This window comes from Carassius auratus, chromosome 9 (genome assembly GCF_003368295.1).
Source record: "Carassius auratus strain Wakin chromosome 9, ASM336829v1, whole genome shotgun sequence".
NCBI lineage: Eukaryota > Metazoa > Chordata > Actinopteri > Cypriniformes > Cyprinidae > Carassius > Carassius auratus.
The window spans coordinates 6,420,348-6,436,082 of record NC_039251.1 but is presented as its reverse complement, the minus strand read 5'-3'; the positions used below and the strand labels follow the sequence as shown (position 1 = coordinate 6,436,082).

Below are 15,735 nucleotides of genomic sequence, written 5' to 3'. Positions count from 1 at the left end.
ATGTGATTGGCTAATGAACATCAAATGCTTGGGTTTCAGTGATTTAATTCAAAACTCTTCATTCTTCTTCTCACTGTAGTTTACTTCTTGCATTAAAACATGAAGCTCCAACAACTACTCAGTCAACATTTTCTCTGATTGACAAAAAACCCATCATGCTTTTATATTTCACAGCAAATACACACACATTGATATATTGCCAAAAGGCAACATCTGGATCCATGTGGTCCAGGTCTCACCTAGTTTGGCTCCTTTCTTCAGTAAGGTCAGCACCACTGAGGTGTTTCTGCAGCCGATGGCTCGATCCAGCGGCCTCATGCCACTGTAGTCCACATGTTCAATCACAGCGCCCTTCTCAACCAGATAGTGGACCTGCACACACACACACACACACCTCAAATCATCCGCCAGAAACCGTGGCCAGGATGCTGAAATTACACTGACAGGAAGTAATAGTTTTATGACAAAATACACTAGTGTTCAAAAGTTTGGGGTCAGAATACTTTAGAACAATATAATAATACAAATAGAATGTATAAACTGATCAAAAGTGAGAGTAAAGACACAATGTAACAAGAGATCCATTTCAAATACTGTAAATGCTGTTCTTTTGAACAAGCTTTCTATTAATCCAAAAATCCTGAAAATAAATTACATGTTACTGTATATTCACATAGAAAACAGTTATTTTAAATTGTATTAATTTTTAAAAATGTTATAGTGTATTTTGAGCAAATAAATGCAGCTTTGGTGAGCAGAGCAGACTTCTTACAAAAACACTTATATTTATAAAATAAATAAAGTATTCTGACCCCAAACTCTTAAATGGTAGTGTATAAATCATTGACTAATTATTGATAGTGTGTTTCCTACTATAAATTCCTCTATTGGTTTGACAAGTTTCATGTTCAACAAAGTACGTTTTTGGTGTATTCAGTAGCTTGATGCATTTGGATTGAATTAACCCCTGCTTTATGTCATTTACACCAGAGAGTGACTGTAACATGCAGTGAAGCATAAATACAGAAACTAATCTAGAACACACTTTTTAAAAGATTTGAGTGTTCTCAGATCAGAATTAAACTGTTATCCTCGCTGAGCTCACAGTTTGTCCGGTCATGTTTAACTGCAGCCTCTTCATTTGAGAAAGGAGCCTGAACGTCCTCTTTTTATCGACAACAAAGTAAAGAAATCAAATAATTACACAGTTTGCAAATCAGAGCAGAACAAACCATCCATCACACAACTTACCTTACACTCACATACAGTTATTCTGCATCCAGTTTGTTCATTCTATCCAAATGCATCAAGCTACTAAATATAATATGCCCAAAATAATCCGGATCCATTGCATCAGTCCGCTCCCTGTCTGATCTGATCTGTGATCCGTTATTCACTCACGATGTCTGCGTCTCCGTAGAAAGCAGCCAGGTCCAGCGGAGTGCGTCCGTTCTTGTCCGAGTGGTCGATAACCGCACCCTTCTCCACCAAAAACTGAACAACATTCTTGTGTCCTTTCAAACACGCCCAGCTGAGCGGCGTTAACCCTTCCTTGTCCACCGACGCTAAAGAGGCACCTGGGAACAGCAGAGGATGTTTGCTGGAGACCTGCCACTATTTTTCTCCTCTTTATTCTTTGTTGCATTATAAACGGCAGCGACTGCTAGAGACTGTGCTGGTGCATTTGTGCACGTCCCTCACCTTTAGACAACAGGAAGTCGGCGGTGCTGAGATGCCCCTCACAGGCGGCCACCATCAGCAGCGTGCGGCCCTGTTTGTCACTCACATTCACATCCGCCCCGTGCTGCAGCAGCAGCTCTGCGATCTGAAAGAGAGACGTTCCTGCATTGAGCATCTTTCCTGAAGATGTTTGTGTCGTCTGGGTGTTGTGCAGGGTCTCACCTGCCAGTGTCCCTGTCGGACCGCGCAGAAGAGCGCACACGCTCCTCTCCTGTTCACCTGCTGAACCTGCGCCCCCCGCTCCAGCAGGAAGCTGCACACCTCCATCTTCCCCCGTCCTGCGGCCGCGGTCAGAGCTGAGAGAATAAAGAGGAACGCAAACACACATTAGGAGTTTTCACTGAATGTTACATGATATTATAACTCATTATTAAATAGTGGCACATATAATGCATGCTTCTAGATTTTTGGGGGAGCTTTGCAAGTGTGATTTCACAAAAAAGGACAGTATCCATTTTGAGTTTATGATGCATCCTGGGTGTTTTATTATGAAAATGTTTCATGAAAGAAGAAAGGAAAATAGAAGAAAATTAATTATTTATTGCTATAGGAAAAATAATATAAAATATTAATATAAATAATCAATCAATCAATACTAAAATATTTACTACGTACAAATAAAATAATGAAATAAACCAATAAAATAACAAATTAAATTTTGTTTAATCATTTTGAATAATAAATAAATTACTAAATGTATTAATACATTTATATAATGAAATATTATATATTAAATTATTCAACTTAAATTGATTAATAATACATTAAATAATAATACTGATTGTACAAAAATTATTTAAAAATAAATTAAGTAATATTTAATATTATTTTATTAAAATTATTTTTATTATTATTTTTATTAAAATTATATATATGCACACACACACTCATTTCAAATAGTATATGTATTAATTGTAAATTAACTAATACAATATAAATTGATTAATAATAAAATAATTATGAATAAACTAAAACCTAAATCATTAATAATAAATCAAATATTTACATTTAAAATATTGAATATAACAATAAATATAATATTATAATAATTAGAAAATAACAATAACATGAAATAATACATGAATTAAGTAAAGAACTGCACTGGGAAGAATCTACAAGTAATTATGATATAATGTAACAACAACATAAATACATTTTGTTTATGGTTGGGAAATGAATGCATTCATATTCAAAGTGCATCATGGGTGTGTATTAATCTAGCACTGGAACTATTAGTTTTCTAATCCAAATCCACAGATCATTGATTAGAGAGGAATCTCTCTGTCCTCATAACATCTCGGCTCTGACGGGGTCGTCTAGGGGTCACATGACTAACAGCTCTCTGCAGTCTGAGCAAGATTAAAGGATCGGGACTCTACACATCCACACAGCATGCATTTAGAGAAGATGCCTGAGCCCTCAGAGAGACGTCTTCAAGAGCACTGCTTTACGTCACTTACACAAGAGAGTGACACAGAATCATGGAGTCAAGCATCAAAACAAGAAGGGACGCGTCCTAAACTAATCCAAAGCATGGGAAAATACCCCAAATAAGCACAGACATTAATTTTGGAAAGTTGTTATACCCTGTGTGAGCCAAGTCAGTAAGTTTTAGTCCAGTGCAAGAACATTAACTCTCATATTTTCATTATGGTAATGTGTATTTAGCTCCAGTCCTAATCAAAGAAGCTCATCGAGCTCTTCAGGATCGCTAGAGAAGCACAGGGAAGTGAGTTTGAGGAATCCTTGTGTATACCAATGTTTTGCAGAGCAGATCTAGTATCCCACACACTCTTATCTGTGTGTGACAGCACTGCTCATCCATCAGACAGAGAAGGGACATCTTCAGAGAAACCACAAACGACTGTGACACCGCATCTGCTGACCTGAGCAGAACCACACAATCCCCCACAATGCATCTGTAAACACTGTGACTCCGCGGTCTGGATCTGACACACATCAAAGATCTCAAATCAGAGGAATCCAGATCTCTCTGATCTTCTGACATAAAAGACTTCACTGTGCTGTGAAATAGAGGGTGACACGGGAGTGGGTTTTCAAACCTTTCCCATCCCACTACCAAAAAATCCCATCCTGTCCCATGAAACAACTGTGGGAAAATCCCGTCCTGTTTCAATCCTGGAAGAATGACTCCCATTCCCTCCCTTACCCGTGTTGTTTTTTTTGGCATCTGTCAGTTGCAGCAAAAAAATATAAAGAAAAAATACAGCACAGCTCACAGCATGCCCACTTTAGTTGAATACAAATCCGGATCCGGATAAAAATTTAGTTATTTGCCAGTTTATTAATCAGTATTAGTTCACTCAGGGAAATACACATCTGAACAGAAGAAAACCCAGGAGTTTTTTATAATGGATGCGCTGGAGAGGGAGCACAAGACAAGACGTGTTTGCAGGTCTGATAATGGAAGTGACCTTCATCTGAGCTGTGTTTGTTAGCGGGACCAGCTCTGAAGATTAAACAACACAAGAGCACTCAGAAGAAAACAGATCTCGGCTCTTCTGCTGCTGAAGGACCGCTCTCCGAGCCTAGCCTCTAAGTTTCATCATGAGGAATGATTTCAAAGAAATGAATCCATATTGTTTGGTGCACAAGGGTTCAAATTCAGAGTTCCTACTGTATTTTAATATTATTTTTAAGTTATTGATTATAACTGGACTTTTAAAAAATTATTTTACAAACATTAGCACTGTCAAAAAAAAATCTTTAGCCAATAAAATATTTTAGAGTGAAATTTATATTTAGATACTTATTTAGGCCTGAAAATGCATAGTGAAAGAAATTATAAAGTATTATCAGTATTATAAAATCAATTAAAAAAAGAAAATTATAAAAAAATAAAACATTAAAAAAATAAAAATAAATTTAAATAAATGTAAAATATTAACAGCAATTCCTTAAAAAAAAATAATAAATTAAGATTTTTGTTTTCCATGACATGCCTGGAAATTAAAATAATTTATATAATATTTTCTCGAAAGCCGTGGGGGAACCCATGTTGAGTGAGAAAGTGTCTTGTTTCAGGTTTTCGGAGGTGAACAGCCGCCTGGGGAAAGACACTCTTATCTGTTGAATATCTGTTTGGGTTCAACTTTTTGTAGACGTCCTCAATCACACACACAAGTGATGCCGAGATATACATGTATTTCTGTGTGGCCTTGCGATGAGGAACCAAAACTTTTTTTCGCGGAAATGGCGGAGTGAGCAACACGCGTGTCAGGTGTAGTCTGCTAAATTATACCATTGTGGCCTTTCATGTCCTTAAACATAATCCTGCTAACTGAATACGAGTTGAACCTCGAGTTGAACCTCTGCTTGTTGCAAAGAAACTTTGTCTGTTGCACTTCCATTACTCAAACCTGTGATCTGCGTGTCTTGAGTTCATCATGGATCAAACACTGATTTCAAATCAATCAATCTGGGACGCTATACAGCAACTGAAAATTGATATGTTCTCTCACTTTGACGCGAAAATGGATAATATCCAATCGGGCTTACAAACAATACAAGGCTCACTGTCCACACTTGGTGATCATGTGTCTGAACTTGAACAAAGAGTAAGCACAAATGAAGACAACGTAACGGAACTTCAAAAGTATGTGAAAACATTATTAACTGAAAACTCTTACCTGCGTGATAAAGTCGAGGATGCAGAGAATCGCAGTAGAGCATATAACTTGCGTTTTGTGCATGTTCCGGAAAAATCGGAGGGTCAGGACATCATTGGCTTCATGAGAGAGCTTATTCAGTTACTTCTGGGGAAAGAGAACTTTATGGTTCCCCCAGTTATCGAGAGAGCCCACCGTTTTCCCACCACGCTACAAACGAATAAGCTGAAAGTTGGGCCAAGGCCAATCCTCGTGAAATTTCTTAGCCTCCAGGATAAACAATTAATATTACGCCTTTCGCGTGAGAAGAAGGAACTAAAGTACAAAGGCAACCGCGTCCACATCTTCCCTGATTTCAGTGCCGGCATTGCTCAAAAACGTCGTCAATTTGATGCTATCAAGAAGAAATTCCGAGAACTGAAGATGGAATATTCTCTCCAATATCCTGCCACACTGAGGATTACTGCAGCGGGCAAAGTAATCCTGTTTAAAAGTCCTGGAGATGCTGAGTCCTTTCTTCGGGATTTCGAGGCTCAATCTCAGAATGACTGATTGTTTCGTTTAACCCAGGTAAAATATTATTTGAGTTGACTCTGTTGCTGTTGTCATTTGTGGCATGAAAGGCTCACATTTATTGAAGTGAGTCATCTATCTCTCAGGCCGATTAGTTCAATTTTGTTATATTTTGTTATCATATCTTATTTTATTCTTTATGAGATCGGTCAATGTATTTATATATAGCCTACCATCAATGTCTGGAAGTCAGTTTGACTCAGATGATTGTTTGTGAAGGAAAAAGTTATCTAATATTATTTTTTTTTTTTCTCACCTCATGTAATTCAAGTAAAAAACTTAGCAGACTGCATCTGTATTCTGTTATGTTTTGGCCTATTTGGTCTATGATTGTACTCGCGTGCGCTAGAGCGCGTGCGTGTGTGTGTGTGTGTGTGTATGTTATGCGTGGTTATGTGTATGTTGCTCTTCCAACCCCACCCCAGTCAACCTGTTCTTTCATGCTCTGAATAGTTAACATGGGTAAAGGCTTATTTGTTATCCACCTGAACATAAGAAGTCTGTCACATAAAATTGATCTTTTAAGGGCCTGGCTTGTCTATAATAAACCTAATGTTATCACACTGTCTGAGACCTGGTTGAATAATAATATATTAGATGAGGAAATTAAACTGGATGGTTATGTTCTGTATAGAGCTGATAGGAGCACTCGTGGAGGAGGCGTAGCCACTTAAGTCTCTTCAACTTTATTATCTGAGTTAATATCCCCTAAGGAAAATCCTGTATACTTTGAATGTCTTTTCGTTAAAATTAGTTTTCATGTAAACAAACAGTTGATTATAGGGAATATCTACAGACCCCCAAACTCCCCTTCAGAGTCAATACAGTGCATAGGTAATACTATTAAATCTGTGGGTAGCTCAAACGAGATGATTATTCTAGGCGATTTCAATATTAACTGGTTAGAACGGTCATCTATAAATGATAGGAATTATATTGAAAGTTTAAATCTGACCCAACTAATTAGTGAACCAACTCGGGTTGACCATAGATCCAAATCTTTGTTGGATTGGATTTTGGTCACCCACTCTAATAGAATTACTGATTCTGGTGTTCTTTCAGATTGCTTCAGTGATCATTCAATGGTTTTCTGTGTGTGGAAAATTAAATTACTTCGTTTACCACCCAAAGTGATCAGGGTAAGACAGAGCAAATATTTTAACACAGATGTTTTTATCCAAGATTTATTAGATATAAATTGGAATAGGTTTAATCTTATTCCATTTGTTGAGGATGCTTGGAATTTTCTTTATACGGAAGTTCTTAAAGTAATTGATAAACATGCTCCTTGGATATCAATAAAGGTTAAGGGCCGACACTTACCATGGATTGATGCAGACTTATTAAATCTTTTTAAACAAAGAGATAAGGCATGGGACAAGTACCGCCGGTCAAAGGACCCAGTAGATGGGGCAGTATATAAACAATTAAGAAATGCGTGTACGACAAAAACTAGAAATGCTAAATCAAATTACTACAAAAACTCCTTGTCTAATAGTTTAAATAATCCTAAGAAGTTCTGGAAAAGTCTTAATGCATTATTAAACAAGTCCACTAAAACCACTCCTACCAAAATTATAGTTAATGATGAGGTTATCAGTGATCCTTCCGCGGTTACCAATGCCTTCAACCAACATTTCTCCTCTATTTGTAGCTCACAATTTTCTTATTCTTCCTTCTCTAGTTTGGTAGATGAGCCTAACAGTTCCTTTTCATTTGCTACTATAAATCCTACTGACGTTCAACAGGCAATCTCCGAACTAAAGTTAGGTAATGGTACTGATCCTGACGGTCTGGAGATCAAGTTTATCAAGCTTGCGTCTCATGTATTGGCATTTCCCCTATCAGATTTATTTAATTTATCCTTATCCACTTCTGTGGTTCCATTAATGTGGAAATCTGCCAGAGTTACACCAATACATAAGGGTGGTGATGCACTTGATCTCAATAACTATAGACCTATCTCTATCATCAGTAGTATAGCAAAAGTGTTTGAAAAACTAGTATTCAAACAATTATTTAAATATATTAATGAATTCTCTATTTTGTCACCAAATCAATCTGGTTTCAGACCAAACTTTTCTACAACTACTGCTCTTCTAAAATTTACCAACGATGTTTCATCTTCTCTAGATAATAATATGTCAACCGGTGCAATATTCATAGATCTAACTAAGGCTTTTGATATGGTCGATCACTATTTGCTTCTTGACAAATTATATGCAATAGGCCTGTCTAGACACTCTCTTCTTTGGTTTAATTCTTATCTCCATTGTAGAAGTCAGCGTGTTTATGTTAATGGATGTGTATCGCAGTCCTTAATAATGGAGAAAGGTGTTCCCCAAGGCTCCTCATTAGGGCCTCTCTTATTTTCTTTGTTTATTAATGACCTTCCTCTAACTTGCTCAGACTGTTGTATTCATCTATATGCAGATGACACAGTGATTTATACATCCAATAAGTCTGTTTCTAAGATTCAATCCTCACTGCAAACTAACTTTAATACTATTCAACTTTGGTTCCAATTTAACCATCTCTTATTGAATAAAAAAAAGTCATATAGTATACTCTTCCCCACCAGATCAGCTACACAGAATCAAGTTAACAATTTGTCACTCAGATTTTTAGACGATACTCAACTATTACAAGTTGATGAACTTAAATATTTGGGCATATGGCTTGACTCACAACTCTCTTTTAGATGTCATATCAATTCTGTTGTAAAAAAGATTAATTGTAACTTGCGAATATTGTTTCGCTCTATTAACTGTTTTACTCAAAGGATTAGGTTACGAATTGTGTCGCAGTTAATATTTCCCATACTAGACTATGCGGATGTTGTCTATCAAAACACCTCAGAAACAAACTTGAAAGTATTGAATGTTATTTTCAATAATATATGTAGATTTGTGCTAAGATGCCCATTTACCACTCATCACTGTGAAATGTATGACTCACTGAAATTATTGTCACTAAAGGCCAGAAGACAGTATCACTGGTATCAGGTCATTTTTAAATGTGTGCATTATGATTATCCTTCTTACCTAAAGGAATACTTAATTCCCTATAGACCCAGCTATAGATTAAGACATACTGAATATTTCTTCTTTACTGTGCCCAATATTCTCAAGGAGAGTGGTAGACGTGCATTTAAATTTAAAGCCCCTTCAGAATGGAATAGTCTGCCAGGGTCTCTAAGATCAATTACTTCCCTGTGTTCCTTCAAAACATCTCTTTTTGTTTACCTGCAAGCAAATTGTTGCTGTAAATGTTTTCCTCATTTTTGACGTTTTTTTTTTTTTTTTTTTTTTTTTTTCTTTATTATTTCTTTAAATGTGATTATGGGTTTAGGTGTGCGAATGTATACATATTTAAGATACATATGTCCTATCCTTGTACTGTCATTCCATATTTATATGTATGAGGGGCGGATGAGGTGGGATGAGGGAGAGCTTTTGTGTGTATGAATGTATATGTGCTGTATTATTTCTATGTTGTCTCGAGGACCCCCTTGAAAACGAGATGCTTCATCTCAAGGGGTTATCCTCAACAATAAAATTTCAAACATGCCTGACATATCAATAAATCATACTGTAGCTTTCTATCTCAAAACTCCTCCTCAGGGAAAACAGAGCTGAACCTAAAACAACAAACTTCTAGAACTTCAGACAGATGAATGCATTTAAACACATGACCACACACACACACAGTTTGTACCACGACTGCAATGTGAGTTGCACATTAAATGTTCTGTATGTAGCAATTAAATAACCAAACATTCATAATAAAAGACCATGTGATGATGCACTTATTAGCTCAAGGTCTTGCATTTATCTCTCTCTGAAATGCACAGTTTGTCTCTTCTGGATAATTCATTTCTCCCTCTATCTCACAATACATACAATACAGCCGTTTCTCTTCCTTTACAGCGGCACTTAAAGCCAGCGAAGGCCACACTGGATGCAGAGCTGTGTAATTAAATCAGAAGAACGCCCACGTCTGACCTTAAAATTGTCATTTAAAATTACAATCTGTAATTTGATATTTGACACCACCCACTATCATGCAACGTCTTATTTTAAAATAGTTTTAACTGGATTCATTTCGAGTATTTAAGCTTTTAATCTTCAATGATTACTAAAATATGTGACGGAAAAAAGGCAATTAAAACAGAAGCAGAAATCATGACAGTTGAGAGATAAAACAAGACAAGGACTGAACGTACCTGTTTCACCCCACAGTGTGTCGTGGGCATCCATCTGCACCTCCAGCTCATTATTCAACGCCAGCAAGGCTTCCAGCACCTGAACACCAAAACACCAGCTCACATCACTCAAACAATACTAGAGCAGAAGAGCAAGTGATGAATCCTGCACGCATGAAACCAGGGTCAAAGTGTGGCTCTGCTGAAGCTGACCTCCAGTGGAATGAGGAATGCGTTACATGATTAAAACTGATTATAAGAACGGGAGTCTGAGTTATTATATTTGACCAAAACTAAACCATAAAAAACATTTGTGTTAGACGTACTGTAATAAAATTGCTAAATTTAATATAAACATTTTTTATTTTATTTAATCTGTTTGCCAAGGTAACATTTTACATTTTTAATCAATACATACATACATAAAAAAATAAATAATAAATTAATTAAAAAAAAAATTTAAATGATAAAAAAAATTAAAATGATAAAAACACAAATAAAAGTGACAAAATACATATTAAAACTAGTATTATAGAAAACAGAAAATATAAAAATTATGTTTCTAAAATAACTCGACTGTTGCTAAAGTGATTTCAAATAAAAACATTAATGCTGGGTACAAAAACAAGGGGAAAAAACAAAGCACAAGAGCTTTTCCCTCTGCTTCTTCATCGGCTCTAACAGCTTGACCTTAGAGACCGGCGTGTTGCTATGGCTGCTCTCCCATGGCAACCGCATCCTCACAACATCTCTAAGATTTATTATACTTCAAGGTCTTGAGTTCACTCCACATACATCCACAGAAACTCCTTATGTGTGTGCATAAATGTGAGTCTGTGTGTGTGGATGCACTAGGACCAGGATGGAGATGTCTATTTGACATATTTCATCATATAAATCGATTTTAATAATAGTGTGGTTGTTTTCACACATGCTACTGTCACACAGTTAAAGTAAAAAACTAACACTGAAATCAGCTCTGAAACACTGACTGTATGTGAAGAAGAACAGCTTCCCAAAAATTGAATAAATCAAATCTGCTGCTACATTGCACATAATATTTTACCTAAAATAACCAGCATAAAGTATATGAATTATCAAATTAATAAATTGATTTTTCAAAATAAAATGTAAGGCTTTTTAATACCTGCACAAACAAAATGAATACTGTATGAGCAATGTCTATGGTAACATATAAAATGACTGTTAAAAAAAAAAAAAAAAAAACATGATTTACAGGTTCTTTACAAGTTACTAAAGTTTTCTATAATGATAAACCTCACATTTCAGCCATTAAAGTTTGATTAAAGTCAGAAGTAGCTATTTTAAGTTAAGTTTAACTTAAGATAAAACAAACCCACACACAAAAGTATAAATTATCTTAATTTAAAGCGCGCACACACACACACACACACACACACATACACACACACACCTCACTTTGTAAATTGTTTGGATTTTTGTAGGCACATTAGAAATTTTGCATTGTTCGAAACAATATCAGCAAATTGCCAGCAGGTGGCGCATTTGAAACGGTATAAAACCATTTGTATGAAGCTCCTTGTTTTTTTTTTATGTCCTTAAATTTGAAGTGACAATGTCAATAAAGTTTTTGTTTGGGGGAAACGACACATCATATTCATGACATTCTTCAAATTGGTCATTTTAGTAACGTGAAAAACAAGTTGGTTATTCAATTCGGGTTAAAACATACAGAAAACGAGCAACAAACATTCCTGATTATTGACTGATGATTTCACTGAATCTCGCTGTCTACACCGCAAAATGAATTTCTTGTTTACATAATTTCTGCTGTTTATGATGCCAATATTTAAGAGTACAGAATATGTGCAGTGAGCTCAATGTGTGATTTGTTATAATGCCTATTCACCTAACCCTAACGCTGGGGAAAAGACCTGCATAAATAAATTTGTGAGCAGAAACTTGTATGGATTGTGAGCAGATCTTAAAGGTATATGCCACGATAAACACTTTTCATTCTTTTTCACTTTAAATTGTGACAGTCTTAAAGATTTACTTTAACAAAAGCGCAGACTCTTCCATGAAAAATAAATAAAAACAGACTTAGCAGGAGACTACTATTTAGTTCTTGTTTTACCAATAATTTGTAATTTTCAAGCCATTAGTCTATTCCTTTTACTGAATATTTTCAGTTTAAAGCATTCATGCATCAAAAAGTTTGCACACAACAGCCTGAGCCACTTTGAAACTATGTTATGTATAAAAAAAACAAAAAACTATTCAGTAAGAAACAAATTACTATGAAGCCAATGGAACAGCATTTTCAAGCACTTTATCCAAAATCCAATAATTTTTTACGTTTTGAAAACAGTGCATTAAAATTCAAGCTTTTATAAGGATTTCAAGCACCAATACGAAACCTGATTTATACTAAACTGTACTCTTGTGCATCTTGTGCATTATTTACAGCTGCTTTTGTATGTGATGCTGATTTGATTTTATAAGTAACAGATGCTATTCATTCAGCTTTTGTGACACACTACATGTTTTTAGGTGGTAAGAAAAACAATTTGCTCTCATAAAAGTTAAAAATGCCCTGTAAATATTGCACCATAATAGAAAAGTGCGTGTGAGCTCACATGAATGTGTCCCATACTGCAGGCGGCGATGAGCCCCTGCTGCAGGGCTTTGTTCTTCAGACTCAGGTCCTGCTGACCCTCAGTGCTCCAGCTCAGCTCCAGCAGACACTCGATGACCTCTGAATGACCCCGCATGGACGCATGCACCAGCGCACACTGGCCGCTCTTGTCCACGTGATCCACCTGAACACAAACCACAACGTCAACACGGAGGAAATTAATCAATACGCACGCAAATCTAGACATCTCAAATATTAGTCTTAGGTTAGAGTTATTGATTAAAACTGACCCGGTTTTATTATTGTTAACTAAAACCAAAATCATTAAAACATATTTACATTAATTGAAATAAAATAATATTTTATTTTTATTTCAGCTAGCTGCCAAAAAGCACTTTTTTCTATTTTTCATTTAGTTTAACATGAAGTATTAAAGCGAATTAAAACTAATAAATGATTATTAATAAAAACTATACAGACAAATTATATAAATGTCAAAACTGTATTAGAATTTTATCGCCAAATAAAGTGAATACAGGAAATGTAATAGTAAAATCTCATTCAAAAACCATAAGAGATTTTAAATTATACTAAAATAACACTGCTTTATACACATTAGTGTCGATGTTTCACTGGTGCATATTATTTCCAATGCAACATTTTCATTTTCAAGCAGTTGAGCAGGAAAAATAAAGTCCTGTCCCACATTTTCTTTTGTTAAAAGATCTTGATTCACTCAAAAAGTAAAATGGATTTTTAATGACACTTTGTTGACATTTTAAATGATAGTTTACTAATCATACAAAAATGAATCATACAAAATGCTCTTAAATTAAATAAATTTGTAATTATATTTTTAAATGAATTTAAGTACAAATATATTATAAATATAAATGTATGCACCATTAGAATTTTTAAGTTTTTCAAGCCTCTTCTGCTCATCAAGGCTGCATTTATTTGATCAAAAATACAGAAAATTTGTAAGAAAAAAAGTTTCATTTTAAAATAGCTGTTTTTTATTTGAATATCTGTTAAAATATCGTTTATTTCTGTGATGCGCACCTGTATTTTCAGTCTTCAGTGTCACATGACCTTCAGAAATCATTCTAATAATATTTATGATCAATGTTAGAAAAAGATGTGCTGCTTAATATATTTTTTCAGGATTCTTTGATGAATAAACATCATTTATTCAAAATAGAAATCTGTTTTTTTTTTTTTATCAATGTAAAATACTCTAATTAAAAAAAAAAAGAAGGAAAGAAAAAAAAAACAAGTGCTGACCACAAACTTTTGAATGGTAGTGTCTATATTTACAAAATACTTTTAAATAAATGCTATTGTTTTTACTCAAAGAATCCTGAAAAAGGCATCTGAAGTGAATGAATTAACCCTTTAGATCTGCACTGACCGTGGCTCCTCTCTTACAGAGAAGACTGACCAGCCCCAGATGACCAGCGGCCGCTGAGTAACACAAGGAGCTCATGCCGTTCTCTGAAACCACATCCACGTCTGCTCCGAACTCCAGCAGCAGGCTGACCATCTCCTGATGGCCCAGGTGAGCCTGGACGCAGAGGACCGGGGCGTTGTTCAACACCTCCGTACGGTAGTTGACATTGGCTCCACCCAGCATCAGCAGACGGCTCACCTACGGACAAACCAGACCGTTCACAGACTGACGAATGATGCTAGAGAGCTCAAACCGAGTCTGAATCAAGAACAAGAGACAGCATCCACAAAAACAAAGTCCCTAAAATCCAGAAAGATAGAGAGTGATATCTTCCTCCAGCCCTCACGTTGTGTCTTTCTTTGTAAAACAATGCCTCATCCTGTGTTTAAAGTTCACTATGAACAAACTGCTGATTGGTAAAGCAGGCTGATTACGATTCACGGGTTCATTAAGTGCTCCGGCGCGCGGCGGCACATTGTGTCCCAGTCATTAATCAGCCTGGATTCTGCTTTTGATAAGGGAATGAATAACAAACGTTTAATCAGCAGCGGCTGCACGGCCCCAGAGCGCCTGGAAATTACATTTGTTTTATTTACCAAAACCACATGAGAACGTTTAGATACCACCTTGAGGAAAAGAGAGAGAGACAGAGAGAGATAGAAAGAAGAGGCCAAAGATAAATACAAAATACAGCTGCATGCTGCAATTACAGGACCAAACTCAAACAGTCACTGAAAAACTATTTAAAGAGTTCAAGGACGAAGAGAGAAAACAGTTAACTCTTTGTATAAAGAAAGTTAGCAGAAAGTGAAACATCATGTTAAATCACCACAAGATGAGGAGAGAAAATAATTACTCCAAAGGTTATGAGTCCTGGAGGGATTTAAAAAGAAATTACTGTTTGTAGCAGTAGAGGGTTTTACTATGTTATATATAATTGTATATAAATGAACGATATATCGCACTAAAATGTAAACTATTTTAGATTTTTTTAGTTTTATGACATTTAAGCAATTTTTTCTCTCCAAAATTCCAAATAAAAGCAATACAGAACCACAAATACTCGTAACATGTAGCAAAATAAACACTGTAACTGCTTTAAATTTATAAAGTTTAAATTTAAATTTATTCATTTAAATCTCAAAACGTGGAAATATTAGTGCAGTTCTGATTTGAAACTGAAATTCTAAACAAACAAATATTTATTTATTAGTTTTCTACTTTTTCTGTTGATTTTGAAGTGAAATGCAAATAAATATATGCATATTTATATTTGTTCATTTTCTGTTGATTTTTTCTTATTTTTTTATTTCTTTTTAGTGTGGATTTTGGAGTGAAATACATGTATTATTTATTAAATTGTTTTCTGTTAATGTAATGGTGAAATCTGATCTGGATGGATGCAAAAAAAAAAAAAAAAAAAAAAAAAACACTTGGAAAAAAAAAAAAAGGGATGAAGAAAACCAGAGAGTGTTCAGTGCATTTGTCATTGTGAGTGATGTGTGTTTGCTTAATTTGC

General features: G+C 35.3%; 1 protein-coding gene across 4 annotated transcripts in view; it reads right to left on the bottom strand.

Moving 5' to 3' along the window:
• The window catches only part of tanc1b (tetratricopeptide repeat, ankyrin repeat and coiled-coil containing 1b), a 160,189-nt gene that overhangs the window by 6,552 nt on the left and 137,902 nt on the right, over positions 1 to 15,735 (bottom strand). For all 4 annotated transcript variants that reach the window (XM_026271137.1, XM_026271139.1, XM_026271138.1 and 1 more), the window contains 7 exons: positions 14,178 to 14,414; positions 12,768 to 12,950; positions 10,168 to 10,246; positions 1,903 to 2,036; positions 1,702 to 1,825; positions 1,402 to 1,577; positions 240 to 372 (listed from right to left, as the gene is read on the bottom strand). In XM_026271137.1, coding sequence (XP_026126922.1) covers positions 240 to 372; positions 1,402 to 1,577; positions 1,702 to 1,825; positions 1,903 to 2,036; positions 10,168 to 10,246; positions 12,768 to 12,950; positions 14,178 to 14,414 — 1,066 coding nt within the window. The remainder of the gene's footprint in view (positions 1 to 239; positions 373 to 1,401; positions 1,578 to 1,701; positions 1,826 to 1,902; positions 2,037 to 10,167; positions 10,247 to 12,767; positions 12,951 to 14,177; positions 14,415 to 15,735) is intronic.